Here is a 13,904-nt window from a genome sequence, read left to right as displayed (position 1 = left end):
CTAAATCATGCAGAGTTAAACATTTTTGTTTGAATAGTAGTAAAAAGTTATTGATGTGATATAAAAGTAAAATAAGATATTGACATTTGTGAGAATAACCTTGGGCAATAGATATTGACATTTCTTAAGCTTAAGCTTGCTTATATCATAAGTTTCCAAATAGGTAGTGGTTCGACACATTTAAATACTGTAATGCGGGTACAGTACTAATGAGCAATGATGCTAGGTGTAAGGCCAATGGACTAGGTACCATAAAAGTTAGGATGTTTGATGAGATTGTCAGGATACTCACTATGTTAGATATGTTCCCGACCTTAAGAAAAAGTTGATATCTTTAGGCACATTAGATTCGTTGGGCTATGGTTATTCAGCCAAAAATGGAGTTATGAAAATAACTAAAGGTGTTGTGGTGATAATGAAGGGTAAGAAAATTGGCAATTTATATAAGTTACTCGGGGACACAGTTATAGGTGGAGCTATAGTGTCCACCTCGGCAAAACTAAATAATGATAACACAGTTTTGTGGCATATACGGCTTGGTCATTTAGGCAAGCGCAGTATGTTTGAGCTTCACAAGAGGAATTTGTTGAAAGGTGTGAAGTCATGTAAATTGGGTTTCTGCAAATACTGTCTATATGGGAAGCAACAAAGAGTCAGCTTTAAGGTGGCGTCTCATACAAGCAAAGGTGTTCTCGACTATGTTTGGGGACTAGTGGCAGTGCCATCAAACAGAGGTGCACATTATTTTGTTAGTTTTATTGATGATTTCTCAAGAAAGGTCTGGGTGTATCATTAAACACAAGTCAGAGGTTTTCACCATCTTCAAGTAGTGGAAGGCACAGGTGGAAAATTAGACTGGAAGAAGAGTGAAGTATATGAGATCCGATAATGGATTAGAGTATAAAGACACTGCATCATTGGAATTTTGCAAAATAAAAGGCATTACTCGTCACTTCACAGTGAGAGGGACTCCACAGTAGAACGGAGTTGCCGAAAGGATGAACAGAACACTATTGGAAAAGGCAAGATGTATGAGGTTGAGTGCAGGATTGCCAAAGGGTTTCTCGGCTGAGGCAGTTAATTATGCATGCCTCGTCACCAACCGATTTCCAGCTGCTGGGATAGACTTCAAGATTACAGAGGAAGTATGGTCAGGTAAACCGGTTGATTATTCTATGTTGAGAATATTTAGTTGTCTGACATATATTTATCTGTAGAGTGGAGAACGATCGAAATTAGATTCAAAGTCAAGAAAATGTATTTGTCTTGGTTTGGAATCTGGTGTTAAAGGCTATAGGCTCTGGGATCCAGTCTCAAAGAAGAAGATTGTCAGTAGAGACGTGGTGTTTGATGAGGCATATATGTTAAGAAAGGGTGAGAATGAAGTATCAACTAAGAGTCAGAAAGGGAAACAAGTCGTGGAGGTGAAGCTTGATGAACAGCGTTCACTCACGGACATATGTAATGACGAATAATTGTCAAGAGATTTAGCACACTAAGAAGAGCCTTATTCTTTAGCAAGAGGTAGAGAGAAACGTGATCGAAAAGCACCGGAGAGGTATGGATTTGAAGACATGGTTTCCTTTGCTTTGGCAGTTGGTAGTAGAGTCTCATCGTCTGTTGGCATGCCGACAAAGGTGGAGTTACTATAGAAAGGTAAAGCTTAGGAATCGACAGAATTGCTCAAGGCAAAGAAAGCTAAAAGGTGCAGATGGGTATACAAAAAGAAAGAGCCAACAGAGAAAACTGTGTGGCCTAGATGACTGGCAGAGAAGCATGGTAGTCTGTCTAAACCAGGTCCTATACTAAAGTTCAAGAGGTGCTTGGACTTGAATGACACTCGTGGATTGTGATAGCCCTTAGGGGCTTGGGCGGAGACATTAGAAGGAGATTCGTTTTGTTGCAACTTAATGAGTTTCAAGTCAAGGTGGAGATTGTTGACATGGGTGACTTATAATCCATCATTATCATTGTGGGTCCTACAACATTTAGTGTTGGTTTTTGCTTTGTGTGGTTGCCGACTATCTTTCCTTCCCTTGTGGGTTTTGGAAACAAATATTCCAACTTTGACTTGGACTTGGAATAGGAGTTCTACTTGTAAAAGGATTGCCTAAACCGACCTTAGCTTCTATATAAAGGAACCAGACCATGTGTAGTGCGCCGAATAGCTAGCAAAGTTTTGTAGTGACTTTGTAGTGTTATGGTGCAATACGCATCACAGAGCCGCACAAAGAAGAGGATAAAAGGTGGGCTGCTATGTGTGATAAAAGAGGGGCGCCGACTATTTTCTTCTTGATTTTTGAGGAGCCAAAATAAGAGAGAAAAAAAAAGGGTGCTACTGTGAAGGGAGAGAAATAACAAGACCAACCGTCATCGTATCCTAGCAAAAGAAGAGCTTGTATTCCTGTCTTTTGTTTTCTCCTTTAAGAATAATTTCTATTGTGTGATAGTGAGATTTGAGTGTATTAGGGTTTTGGGTCTGAGTGATTTTCTTTCTACTATATTTTGTACTCCATCTTTCATAGTGAATTTCTTCGTAATTGCCTCCGCTAGTGGACGTACCTCACATTGAGGGAACCACTTAAATCTTAGTGTTATCTTGTATGATTGTTCTCGCCTTATTTAACCATAATTATGATCGCGTGTGTTTTTTGCACAACAAAAGCAAAAAAAGAAGTTTTGCAAAGATGATTTTTTCTTCTTTGTTTTCTTTTTTCTTTTTTCTTTTTTTTTTGAGAAGTGAAAATAAGGGAAGGGAGTTGCCAAACTAGCTAGCCCAAAATATTGAGTTTTTTTTTTTTTTTTGGTAGACTACTTTGTGCCAATGCTGTTTTGTCGGAAAAAGATCATCTCCATTTCAAATGCCTTTCAGCTCTTCCATTTAGTACATTTTTAAGATTAGTGTTGTCTAAAAGTTTTAATGATGGTAGTGAATTAAATGTACTACCTTTCAAAATGCACTAAATGGAAGAAATGGAAGAGATTTGAAATGGAGAGGATCCTTTTCCGAAGTGGAGGGGAGTTGAAATGGAGAGGATCATTTTCCTGTTTTGCCTCCCTCATTCAATTGGATTATCTCGATACAAATGGTGCTCCATTTTAGTCTAAGTTTGGTTGAAAGTAATAACAGAATTTCCTTACCAAATGATGTGGCCGTGTGACACTTATCTTAATATGATCATTTTCACACCATTTGTAAGAATTTGCTTCTTTTTTTTTTTTTTTTTTCTTAGACCAATTAGTAAAATGATTACTTTTTTATAAATAAATTTTTTAAAAAAAAACTTCCTTTTATCAGACGGAAGAAGTGATTTTTGAACTACATTTGTGTCAATTTACAACCCCTTATTGGCTTATTCCACAAGGTTGTGAAAGAGTGTTAATCTTCTCGTAAGTACGTACGTAGTATAGGGAAAGAATTTCAAAATTTTTTTTTTTTTCCTGACATGCAATGGTGAGAATTAATCATAGATGCATTCGATAATCAATAGATGTCCTTTTATTGCTAAGAAAAAAAAAATAAAAAAAAAAAGATGACGGTTAAAAAAATTAAAAGAAAACTGGTTAAATCTTTGTACATTCCATATCTCAGAATAATGTTTCTCACCATTGTACAGAAAGAATTTCAATGGTGAGAAACATGCAGTGAACAACAAAAAAGTAGGGATTTGCAGTCATTGATAAGTTAAAGCCGCAGCCAGAGACCGTACATGACCATGTGGAATGCATCAAATCTGAGTGGAGGTGAGTTCCATTCGAAGTGCTTCTGGACCTGATTTTATTAAAACACTAATTAAATTAATTATAAATATAAACTTTAATTTGGGATATATAAATTGTTTTACCTTGAGTAAGTTGTTTTGCAATATGGAGAAATCTGCATCTCGTATGCCATCAAGAATGTGCTTAACCTTATATATATCTTTCTCGTCCAGTACTATTGAAAATTTATTCCAGTGAAGAATATCATTGAATGGAAAATCCGTGTAGCTTGAAAAAATAACTGCAAAAAGACACATAAAAGCTTCATTAGATAGAGAGTTTATTCAACTGTTAATGTTCTTTTGTGTTTGATTTGAAAAAGTGTATATAAAACTTAAAATAATGGGTAACTTCACTTTAAACCCCTAAATTAATTACCACCCGATTTGAGAAATCTTCAAACTTCAAAACCTTTCAATTTAGACCCTTGAACATTCAATTGCAATCAATTTGAACCCCTACGTCAATTTTTGCCGTTAAAACCCTTAAAAAGACAAAATTATCCTTCAATCTTCTTTTTATTAAAATTGAAAAATTGAAGAAAAAAAAAAAAAAAAAAAGGGTCACAAGGTGGCCCAACCGTGGGTCACCTTGTGATTTTTTTTTTTAATAATAATAATTTTTTAAAAAACATTAATTTGAAATTTTATAAAAAAAGTCAGGGGTATAAACGTCATTGTCTCACTTTTAACGTTTAAAATCTGACAGAGTGATTCAAATTGACTGCAATTGAAAATTCAAAGGTTCAAACTGAGAGGTTTTGAAGTTTGGGGGTTTCTCAAAATTCGATGGTAATTCAAGGGTTTAAAATGAAGTTACTCCATAAAATAATTTTTAGAATTTTGTAACTATTTTATGTTTTGGGTTGTTTGATAATATTTTTGTTCGAAAACTGAAAACAAAAAAGCATAAGAAAAACATCAAAGCCCCCAATATTGAGCTACAACGACAAGATCGATAGCACTATATCTCTTAAAAGTCATTTGGCATGCTTTGTTTATGTTTGAAGAAAGATTAATGTTATTTATTATATTGTTTTATGACTGTCATGTACGTAACTGAGATTATATGCTAGTAGAAATCAGCCTATAATTATTTTTTTTCAAGTATTGATCTAATGACTGATTTTCACCGTTACATCATAAAAAATTACTAGTCCACTAATGAGTCAGTTCAATTAATTTGTTGCAAACATTCTTGTAGATAGTAGAAGAGAAGCACATGTGTTGTAACATGTATAAGAGTAATGCACAAATTTGCACACAAAAGAGAGAGAGAGAGAGAGAGAGAGAGTAATTTATATGAAACCATTGCATATATATATATATATAAAAGAACCCCAGGGGAAGATGATATATTACCAGGAACACATTCATAACGGATGGAGTCAGCTATAAGGGCAGTATAGTATGGGAATCCCTGAGGGCATATGCAGAACTTTGTCCTATAACTTTTGTTATCAAGTAGCAAATTAATACCCTTCAACAGTATCATTCCACACACGTTCAGATTCATCCTTCCATAGACGTTCCATAGTGGCTGCCCTGCAACATTCAAAGAGACACCAAAGTTTCCATTGAAATGATATGAAATCCTTCCAAACAGGGATGAGAAGGGATCCTGAGTTACCTATTATTACGCAGGGCATTTCCTCCATTTGGGCTGCAACAAGAAAATGATTGTTTTAGTTGAGGAAGGGCAATATCGTTGTCTGGAATATAATGAGAATCATAGCTAGCCGGACAAACAAGTCGAATTGAATTCTCCTTGAGCAATGGAACTCCTTCAGCAACCTCCACACCATTGTCATGACATATCACAAAAAAATGATCAGCACCCTGAGTTCGGTTCCAATAGGGGTACTTTGAGATTAGCCTCTCCACATATTTCTCAACTATAACGGTCATATTCTCATATCTTGTTCCCTGCCGTCAAAGAATATTTTTCAAAAAATACATAATTAAACAAAGAAATCAATCTTTGCAAAATGAGCTAATTAAGTACCTGGGTGCGCATTTGATGCCAAGAAATGGGGATAAAGAAGAGGTGAGCCTGAAGAGGATCAGTGGTGAGGAAGCGACTCTCCTTTATATTCTTGAAGAAGTAGGCCTCGCTGCCGTACAGCCCCTTCAGCTCCCTCGGCGACTGAAAGTATGCGCCGGGGTCTCTGTCTCGGTAGATGTAGACCTTCAATTCCCTCTCCATTCGCTCGTAGTTCCGCGTGAAACTCTCTGGAAAGTCAAACACCTTGGAGTCTTGACGCCAATTGGACATAATAGTGAAAATGCGGATGAGGAAGATCCTACCGCAGAAAAGGACGAGGAAGACCGCTAAGGGGATGATGATCGCGATGCGGATACATTCTGCGAAAGGCCGGCGTGGTTCGTGTGGATGGTTGCGTGGCCGTGGCGCCGGGAGTGAAGAAGTACTGGCACGTACTTTCCTGAGCATGATTCGTTTTTTCTTGGATGGGTTTTCTCGGGAAAGTGATCTATTTTTTGAGCGGGCAAAGAAAGGTAGCGTTCGGTTCTTCTGTTGGTTAGGTTCGTTACAAGATTTGGAAATTAAATTGGGTTTTATTTATGGGAAATATAAATCAATCAATGCATGGGTCCAGTAGAATCTGGACCGTCGAATTCCACACCTACTCTATGGGCTTGCAAACTTGATAATCTCTTTGGAGCTTTGTGAGCGAACTACTTGTTATTATACGTCGACCGTCGTCGTTCCATTTTGATTAACCTAAACAAAATGTTAATATAATCCAAAGTCCCAGATGTTCCTGGAGATAAATGATATGATATATGAACTTCCCACTTTTTGATATTGATTAGGGTATTACGTGAGTGATACTATTTAATAGACTGTTATAAATGAAAATTAGTCATTAACTTAGTCTTATAAAAAAAAAAAATTGTGGCTGATTTTTACTACCACATTATCCCATATGTATGATTGTTTGTATAACATTAATACTCAATACACATTATAAAGAATGAATATTCTATGCAATATAAATTTTCGATCAGCGCACTATTTAGCTTTTTAATACTATATACTTAACTCAAATTCTATTAAGTTGATAGAGCAGTGTCCATTATCTTTTATATCAGCCTTTAAAAAAATAAAAATATGATTAAAATTGAGTATTTAGAATTACTAAAAATGAAATCAAGTAATACACAACTTAATTAGACGTCAAAACACATCAGCAACAATAGTGTAAGTAGCGGCGGGGAGGTGTGGGGAGAACGATACTACTATTGGGTGGCACGTGGAGGCTAATGAAATATAAGGTGTATGACTTGATCGTATCTATGGAAGTATTCCTGTTTTGGGTGGAAATCCTATGCAGGACAAAAAGAAAGACAAAGTCAAAGACGCTTGTTCTAACCGCTCACTCTATTATAGAGTGCAACGCAATTCTTGAGAAGGAGTTGCATTATTTCTGTTTTTTTAGTAACCTGCATAAAAGTTATCACCTTTTACAGGAATAATCAGGTTATGATGCGATCATTTTTAAAACATAATTTCAAGCACTTTATTTTTTGTGATTTCTTTTAAGGCGGATTATTCATACAAAATCGTAATCTCAAACACATATGCTCATGTCTTGATACTGATCGCAGTCATTCAGACTTCAGAGACGGGGCCGCCAGAGATCGAACATGACCATGTGGAATGCATCGAATCTGGCTGGAGGTGAGTTCCATTGGAAGTACTTCTGGACCTGATTCACAAAGGGAGCAGATTTTCGAAAACAACTCACTTTCTAATGATCCAAGCTTTAAAACATTTCAAAAATAAGTCAGTTTCAAATGCAAGCTGTGAAATTTTACCCTGTGCAAGTTGTTTAGCAATCTGCTGAAATCTGCAGCTTGTATACCTCTACGCGTCACTACCAAAGAAAAAGGATTTTCTGACGTGGCTACCGTACATGTATTGTTGCCACGTCATTAATTTTATGAGGAATTTTACCACGTCAGAAATTTTTTTTCTGACGTGTGAATAGTACCACATCAAAATTTTCCGGCTTGTTAAATACTCCAACGTCAGAAAAAAATTACAAATTTTAAAACATTAAAAATTATATATTTTCTGACGTGGCCGCATTTACCGTGTCAGAATTTTTCTGACGTGGCAGTGCATGCATCACGTCAGAAAATTCTGACGTGGCACATTACCACTTCAGAACATTATTATATATATATATATATATATATAATTTTTCTAAATTTTTTGACGCCTGCCTTGCTCTTCATCTAAAATATATTAATTATATTTTAGTTTTTTATAAAAAAAACTCCTGATGTGCCATGTGTGGCACGTCAGGCATGTCAGGAATTCCTGATGTGCCACACATGGCACGTCAGAAAACCCCTCGATACCCTAAATATCAATGTCGCAAAAATATGGGCGAGATTTTAAAATTTTTCCCTCTTCTTGCTTCCCCTCAACTTTTTCACTCTTTTTATTCTTTCCCTCTTCATTTATTTCCCCCACACTCTCTCTCTCCTCTCTCATTCTCCCTTCTCTGCACACTGCACGTACGGCAGCTTCTTCATTAATTTATTTCCCCCACGCACACTCTCTCGATCTCTCCTCTCTTAATCTCCCTGCTTCTCTGCACACTGCACGGCAGCTAGGGGTGGGCACGGGTCGGGGCAAGGCGGGTATCCGCCTTTTCCCCAACCCGCCCCGCACCCTGCGGGTTTCAAAATTTCAACCCATCACCCGACCACAGACAACAATACCCGTGCGAGTTCAAGTATTGCGGGGCGGGGCAGATTGGGGAGGGTATTGCGGGTTGTGCAGGTTGTTTTCCAGATCCTCTTTCTTCTCCTCCATTTTCGTCAAATCCTCTCTAAACCCCGAGAAACAAACAAACATACACAACCTTGCATCAAACCTATAAACAATGAAAAAGAAAACCAAAGAATGATTCATGAAAGAGGTCTAGAGAGAAAAAAAAAAACTTGAATCTAGAAGATTGTGGTCTGTGGAGGTGGGAGCGGGGCAATAGTAGTGATCTAAGGAGGTGGAGCGGCAACGTAGACTAGAGAGAGAAGCAAACAAGAGGCGGAGAGAGAGAACACACCGGAGAGAGAGCAAGGGAGATGAAGGAGCAAGAGGGAGAGAAAAGGGGGGAGGCGGCGTAGAAGAAAAGAGAGAGAGGCTGTAAGGTTAGGGTTTTTTAGTTTTTATACTTAGGCTGACGGGTCGGGTAACCGACCCACCCTGCACAGGTTGAAAGAATCCTACCCGAACCCGCAAAAAAACACAGGAAACCCAAGCAGGGCGGGGCGGGTTTGCAGGTTGGGCGGGTTTTTGCCCACCCCTAACAGCAGCTCCCTCTAGATCTAAAGGGAAAAAATGAAAGCAGCAGATCAAAGAAGAAAGCAGAAGAAGAAGAAGAAGAAGAAAAGGAGAAGAGAAGCAAAAAAAAAAAAAAAAAGATCGATCTCTTCTAGAAGATAAGAAGATTTTTAGGTTGATGTTTGGGTTTTTGGAGTTTTCAAATTGATTTTTTGATTTGGGTTTTTTATTTTTTGAAGATTTTTTCGGTTTCGATTTGGGTTTTTGAAAATGGAGATCAAAAATAAGAGAGAGAGAGTGAGAAAATGGAGAGCTGGCCAGAGAAAAGAAGAGAGAGAAAAAGAAAATTGAGAAAAGAAGATAGAGAGGTGCAGAGAAAATTTTTCGTTTCTCTGCACCACTCAAGTGGTGCAAAAAAACAAAAATCTCTGCACCACTCGAGTGGGGTGCAAAGAAATTCCTAAAAAAAAAATAATTTAATTGAAAATTAATTTAAATTAATAAATATTTTCATTGAAAAAAAAAATTCCAGAAAAAATTTTAAAAAATAAATAAAAAATTTGACGTGGTAAATGATACCACGTCAGAAAATTCTGAGTGGGAGTTCTACCACGTCATAAAATTTTCTAATGTGGCATCTCTACCACGTCAAAATTTAAATTTTTTTTACGTGTGATACAGTAGAATGTTAGAAAATTCTGACGTTCTACCCACTAACACGTTAGCAAAAAATTTTTGCTGACACCTACGCTTCTGACAATCAACACGTATAAAAAATGACACGTCAAAAAATTTCAGTAAAAAAAAAATTATTTTTTTATAGTGCGTGTCCTTAAGCAAATAATCATCCTCGAGTAATATTGAAAATTTATGCCAGTCAAGAATATTATAGAATGGAATATTCAGATACTTTGACAAGATAACTGCAGAGGGACATATAAAAGCAATTAGATGGACACAATAAAAGTAAACAATCATTATATAGAGGGCAAGCATTAGAACCCTAAGTCAAAGTCTCAAACCGTTATAATAAGTAGCGGTGAAATAGCACCAAAGGCTTAGATTGTATTTGACAAATAAAACTTTTCAGACAAAAAGCGCTTTTGGTAAAAACTACATTTTAAAGTTTTTACAAAAAATGCGATTTTGGCAATTTTTTGGTGTTTTTTACCCTTACAAACACTTAATTTTTTTTACCAAATATGTGTTTTTTTCTTCAAACGAACTTTTTGACAGTTAAACATACTTTTAAGCCTCTTAAACGCACACTCTTGGTGACGTGTCAAACTTAACACGTTACTAAAACTTTAGTAATGTGTCAGATTTGACACGTCACTAAATAGTGACATGTCAAAAATTGATACGTTACTAAAGTTTAAAAAATTATCAAAAAATAATTTTTTTTTTTTCAAATAATATCATGGAATCTGATTTTCAAAAACCCAACCCCAGCAGCAAATCAAAATTTAATTGAAAACAAAAATAATTGAAAATTTTCAATTATATACATATAAAATTGTTTACATGTAAAAAAAATTTTGTTTACAAATAAGCAAAATTTTTCAAAAATTTCTATTGATCAATCAAAAGTTTTGAATTTGGAATCTAATTTTACTACTCACTCACTGTATGGAGTTGGAGAGTATTCAAAATCAAAAACCTGTAATACCAAAGAACCAGAAAAATCAATACATTTAAAAGCTAAGATAAATGACAGAAAAATCAACCAGAAAAATTACCTATTAGAGTATACAATGTCCATTCTTCAAGTGGATTCAACCTGAAAAATCAAACCAAACCAACCAGAAAAATTTCAAACACACAAACCCAGCAACAACAAAAATTTCAAAATCCCAAACACATCAAAAAAAAAAAAAAAAAAATCAAATCTTCTCTTCTCTTTTTTATTTTCTTCTTATCTTCTCTTCTTCTTCTCTTCTCCTTTTCTTTTTCTTCTTCCCATCTGAGAGAAGAGGGAGCTGGGGGCTGGGTATACTGGGCGTGATAGCGCAGAGAGAAAAAGAGAAGAAGAAAGAAGGTAGCACGCGGGAGGAAGAAAAAAGTAGAGGGAAGAAGAAAGAAAAAGAGAGAAAGAAGGAAACCAGCTGGTGCATGCATGTTCCCAATGCCCATTGGTGACTTGTGTCCAGCTGGCACGTCACCAATGGGGTGACGTGTGCCACGTCACTAGTATCTTAATTTTAAAAATAAAACTTTGATACGTTACTAAATTTGTCAAAGACTGAAAAAATAAATAAATAAATAAAACTTTGACAACTTTAGTTGTCAAAAAAAAAAAACAAAAAAAGTTGAAGCATTACCAATTCGAAAACTGAAAAATAAATAATTAAAATTTTGACAACTTTAGTAACATGTCAAAGTTGACACGTCACTATTTGGTGACGTGTCAACTCTTGACACGTTACCAATTTGAAAACTGGAAAATAATAATAATAATAATAATAAACTTTGACAACTTTAGTAACGTGTCAAAGTTGATACGTTATTAAATGGTGACGTGTCAAATTTGACACGTCACTAAAGACTTTAGTAACGTGTGAGAAACTGTCACGTCACCAAATGGTAACGTGTGAAAAAATCTTGCACTGTAGATACGTCACTAATCCAATTTTTTTTTTTTTTTTTGTAGTGTGATGAAACCACGTATTAATAATGAATTCAAAAAATGTAACTAAAATTAGGATGATTGCGATATAAAACAAATAATTAACTTATTCCTTCAAATGAATGAATGTGGTAGGGGAGTAGCGTGGGAGCCCAAATAAAACGATTGCAAAATAAAAAAAAAAATTTCTGTAAAATATATTTTAATCATATTTTACTTGTCTATAAAAGAAGTTGTTTTATGAATAATTAAATTTTGAGGTTGACTTACAAGATCAATTTGCACAGAAAAAACCAAAAATACTCATAAAATTTTTTATCCAAATTAACATACGTAAAATCTCTCAAAACTTGTGAAAATAATGTGCATAAATATGACACTGTCACTGACAAGTGACAAGAGATTTCCAATAATTTTCAAATATAGTTTTATTAAAATTTTATTTGACCAAGCAAGTGGGCAGCGACAAGTAACCATAATATTCACTTTAGTAGGCTTGGGATAGGTGCCCTGGTGGTGCCCATATTGGCAATCTTCAAATACTTTTTGGCTGAATCAAATAATTTTTTACCATATATCTTTTGGAGTTTAGCCCTTGATTAACTTGTTAATTTTAATAAGATCAGAATGTTACAAAGAATGAAAGATGAAGACAAACAAGAAGCTTTAGAGCTAAATGTACATTGTTTTATTGTTAATTAAAAAATTAATATACATTGCAAAAATGCTTGCCTTTGTGAGATATCAGAATAAAAATTATTTTATATTTCATTAGTGCAAAATATATATATATATATATATATATATATTAAGTTTTGTAAACCAAAATCTCTTGGTTGACTCCACCCTCAATATAAATTAAGTTTTGTAAACCAAAATCTCTTGGTCGACTCCACCCTCAACTAGCAAATTGAACGTTGAGGCTGGATGGTCGCGACAACTCTCAATGGTTTTGAGGGTGATCGTACCATTTCCAAAAGTTCAATTGAGAGGTTCGCCACCCATGCATGAGAGAGTCTGAAAAAAAAAATTTTGGGCGAATGTAGCAGTGCCATATCACACTATCACCTTAAAAAGTTTTATGGAGAGTTTATGTGGCAATGCCACATCAAGGAGTACTATAGGATGTTAGAGTAAAATAGGAGAGTCTATATATAAACAACAAAATTTGGCTTAGTGGATGATATGGTAATAAGTGTCACGTGGACTATCACATCAGTTTGTAAGAAACTTGTAGTAAAAATTATAAGATGTACCTTAATTACTTTAGTCTTGAAAAAAAAAAAAATAAAGAGTTTTTGATAAATTAAAAAAATAAAAAATAATGTTGTACCTAAAGCATCTGCAATTTGAAAGATCAAGGGCATGAAAATAATTTTTCACATTAAATAGACAAAAATTCCTTAAAAGTATGATTAAAGACCGTTTGAAAGTAAATGTTTTTTTAGCCCATCTTTTTGTGGCTAACCCTCTGCCACTTGATTACCTCAAAATGGTTCACTGCAGTGATTATGAAGGCACATGAAACAAGAAATCAACAACCATGGAAATAAGACAAAGAAAACAAAAACAACCTTGTTGGGAGTTTGAATTTTCCTTGTCTTCGATTTTTATTTTCCTGAATTAAATATTCCAGATTAATTTTTATTTTTTCATAACAAACTAACAAAAAGCACAAACCCTGAAAAATTTACATGCAATTAATACAGATCTCTTTCACAGTACTCATTGGTCTAGTTCTTGCCCACCCGAAAGTCCAAATTGCCCGACCCATTTGGTTCAGCCCAGTGCAAACAAATTCATTGGGGTTCATGGACCGACACAAACACGCCTTCTGATAATTCAGGCCATGGGATGGGCCAACGGGCCGGGTAGGGTTATTAACCCGCTATGGCCCGATTCAAATGACTAATTAAGTTTTTTTTTTTTTAGAAAGGTTAGGCGGACCCATTTGGTTCAGCCCAATACAAGCGAATCCATTGGGGTTTGTATTTGGAGTCAATATGATAGGGGTAAATCCAACCAGTTATAACCGGGCACCAATCGGTAACCAGCTAACCGTTTCTAAAAGCGATTGGAAAGAACTGGTAACCAGCCCTATTGGTGCGGTTACCGGTTTTTGCATTTTCAAACACCCAATTGTAACTATGTGTGTGTGTGTCTATGGGGCTGTTTGTTAAACCATGGAGGTGTTTGTTAA

The 13,904-nt window shown here is 35.4% G+C and overlaps 1 protein-coding gene across 1 annotated transcript in view; it reads right to left on the bottom strand.

Moving 5' to 3' along the window:
* LOC132177979 (probable glycosyltransferase At5g03795) overlaps positions 1 to 6,036 on the bottom strand; it is a 9,998-nt gene extending 3,962 nt beyond the window's left edge. Inside the window, exons 1-3 of the mRNA XM_059590450.1 lie at positions 5,767 to 6,036; positions 5,392 to 5,687; positions 5,241 to 5,306 (exon numbers count right to left, since the gene is read on the bottom strand). Of these exons, the coding sequence (XP_059446433.1) occupies positions 5,241 to 5,306; positions 5,392 to 5,687; positions 5,767 to 6,036 (632 nt within the window). The remainder of the gene's footprint in view (positions 1 to 5,240; positions 5,307 to 5,391; positions 5,688 to 5,766) is intronic.
* Positions 6,037 to 13,904: the final 7,868 nt, after the last annotated feature.

The sequence above is a fragment of the Corylus avellana genome, chromosome ca4, assembly GCF_901000735.1.
Source record: "Corylus avellana chromosome ca4, CavTom2PMs-1.0".
Lineage (NCBI taxonomy): Eukaryota > Viridiplantae > Streptophyta > Magnoliopsida > Fagales > Betulaceae > Corylus > Corylus avellana.
This window is presented reverse-complemented; position numbering and strand designations above follow the sequence as displayed.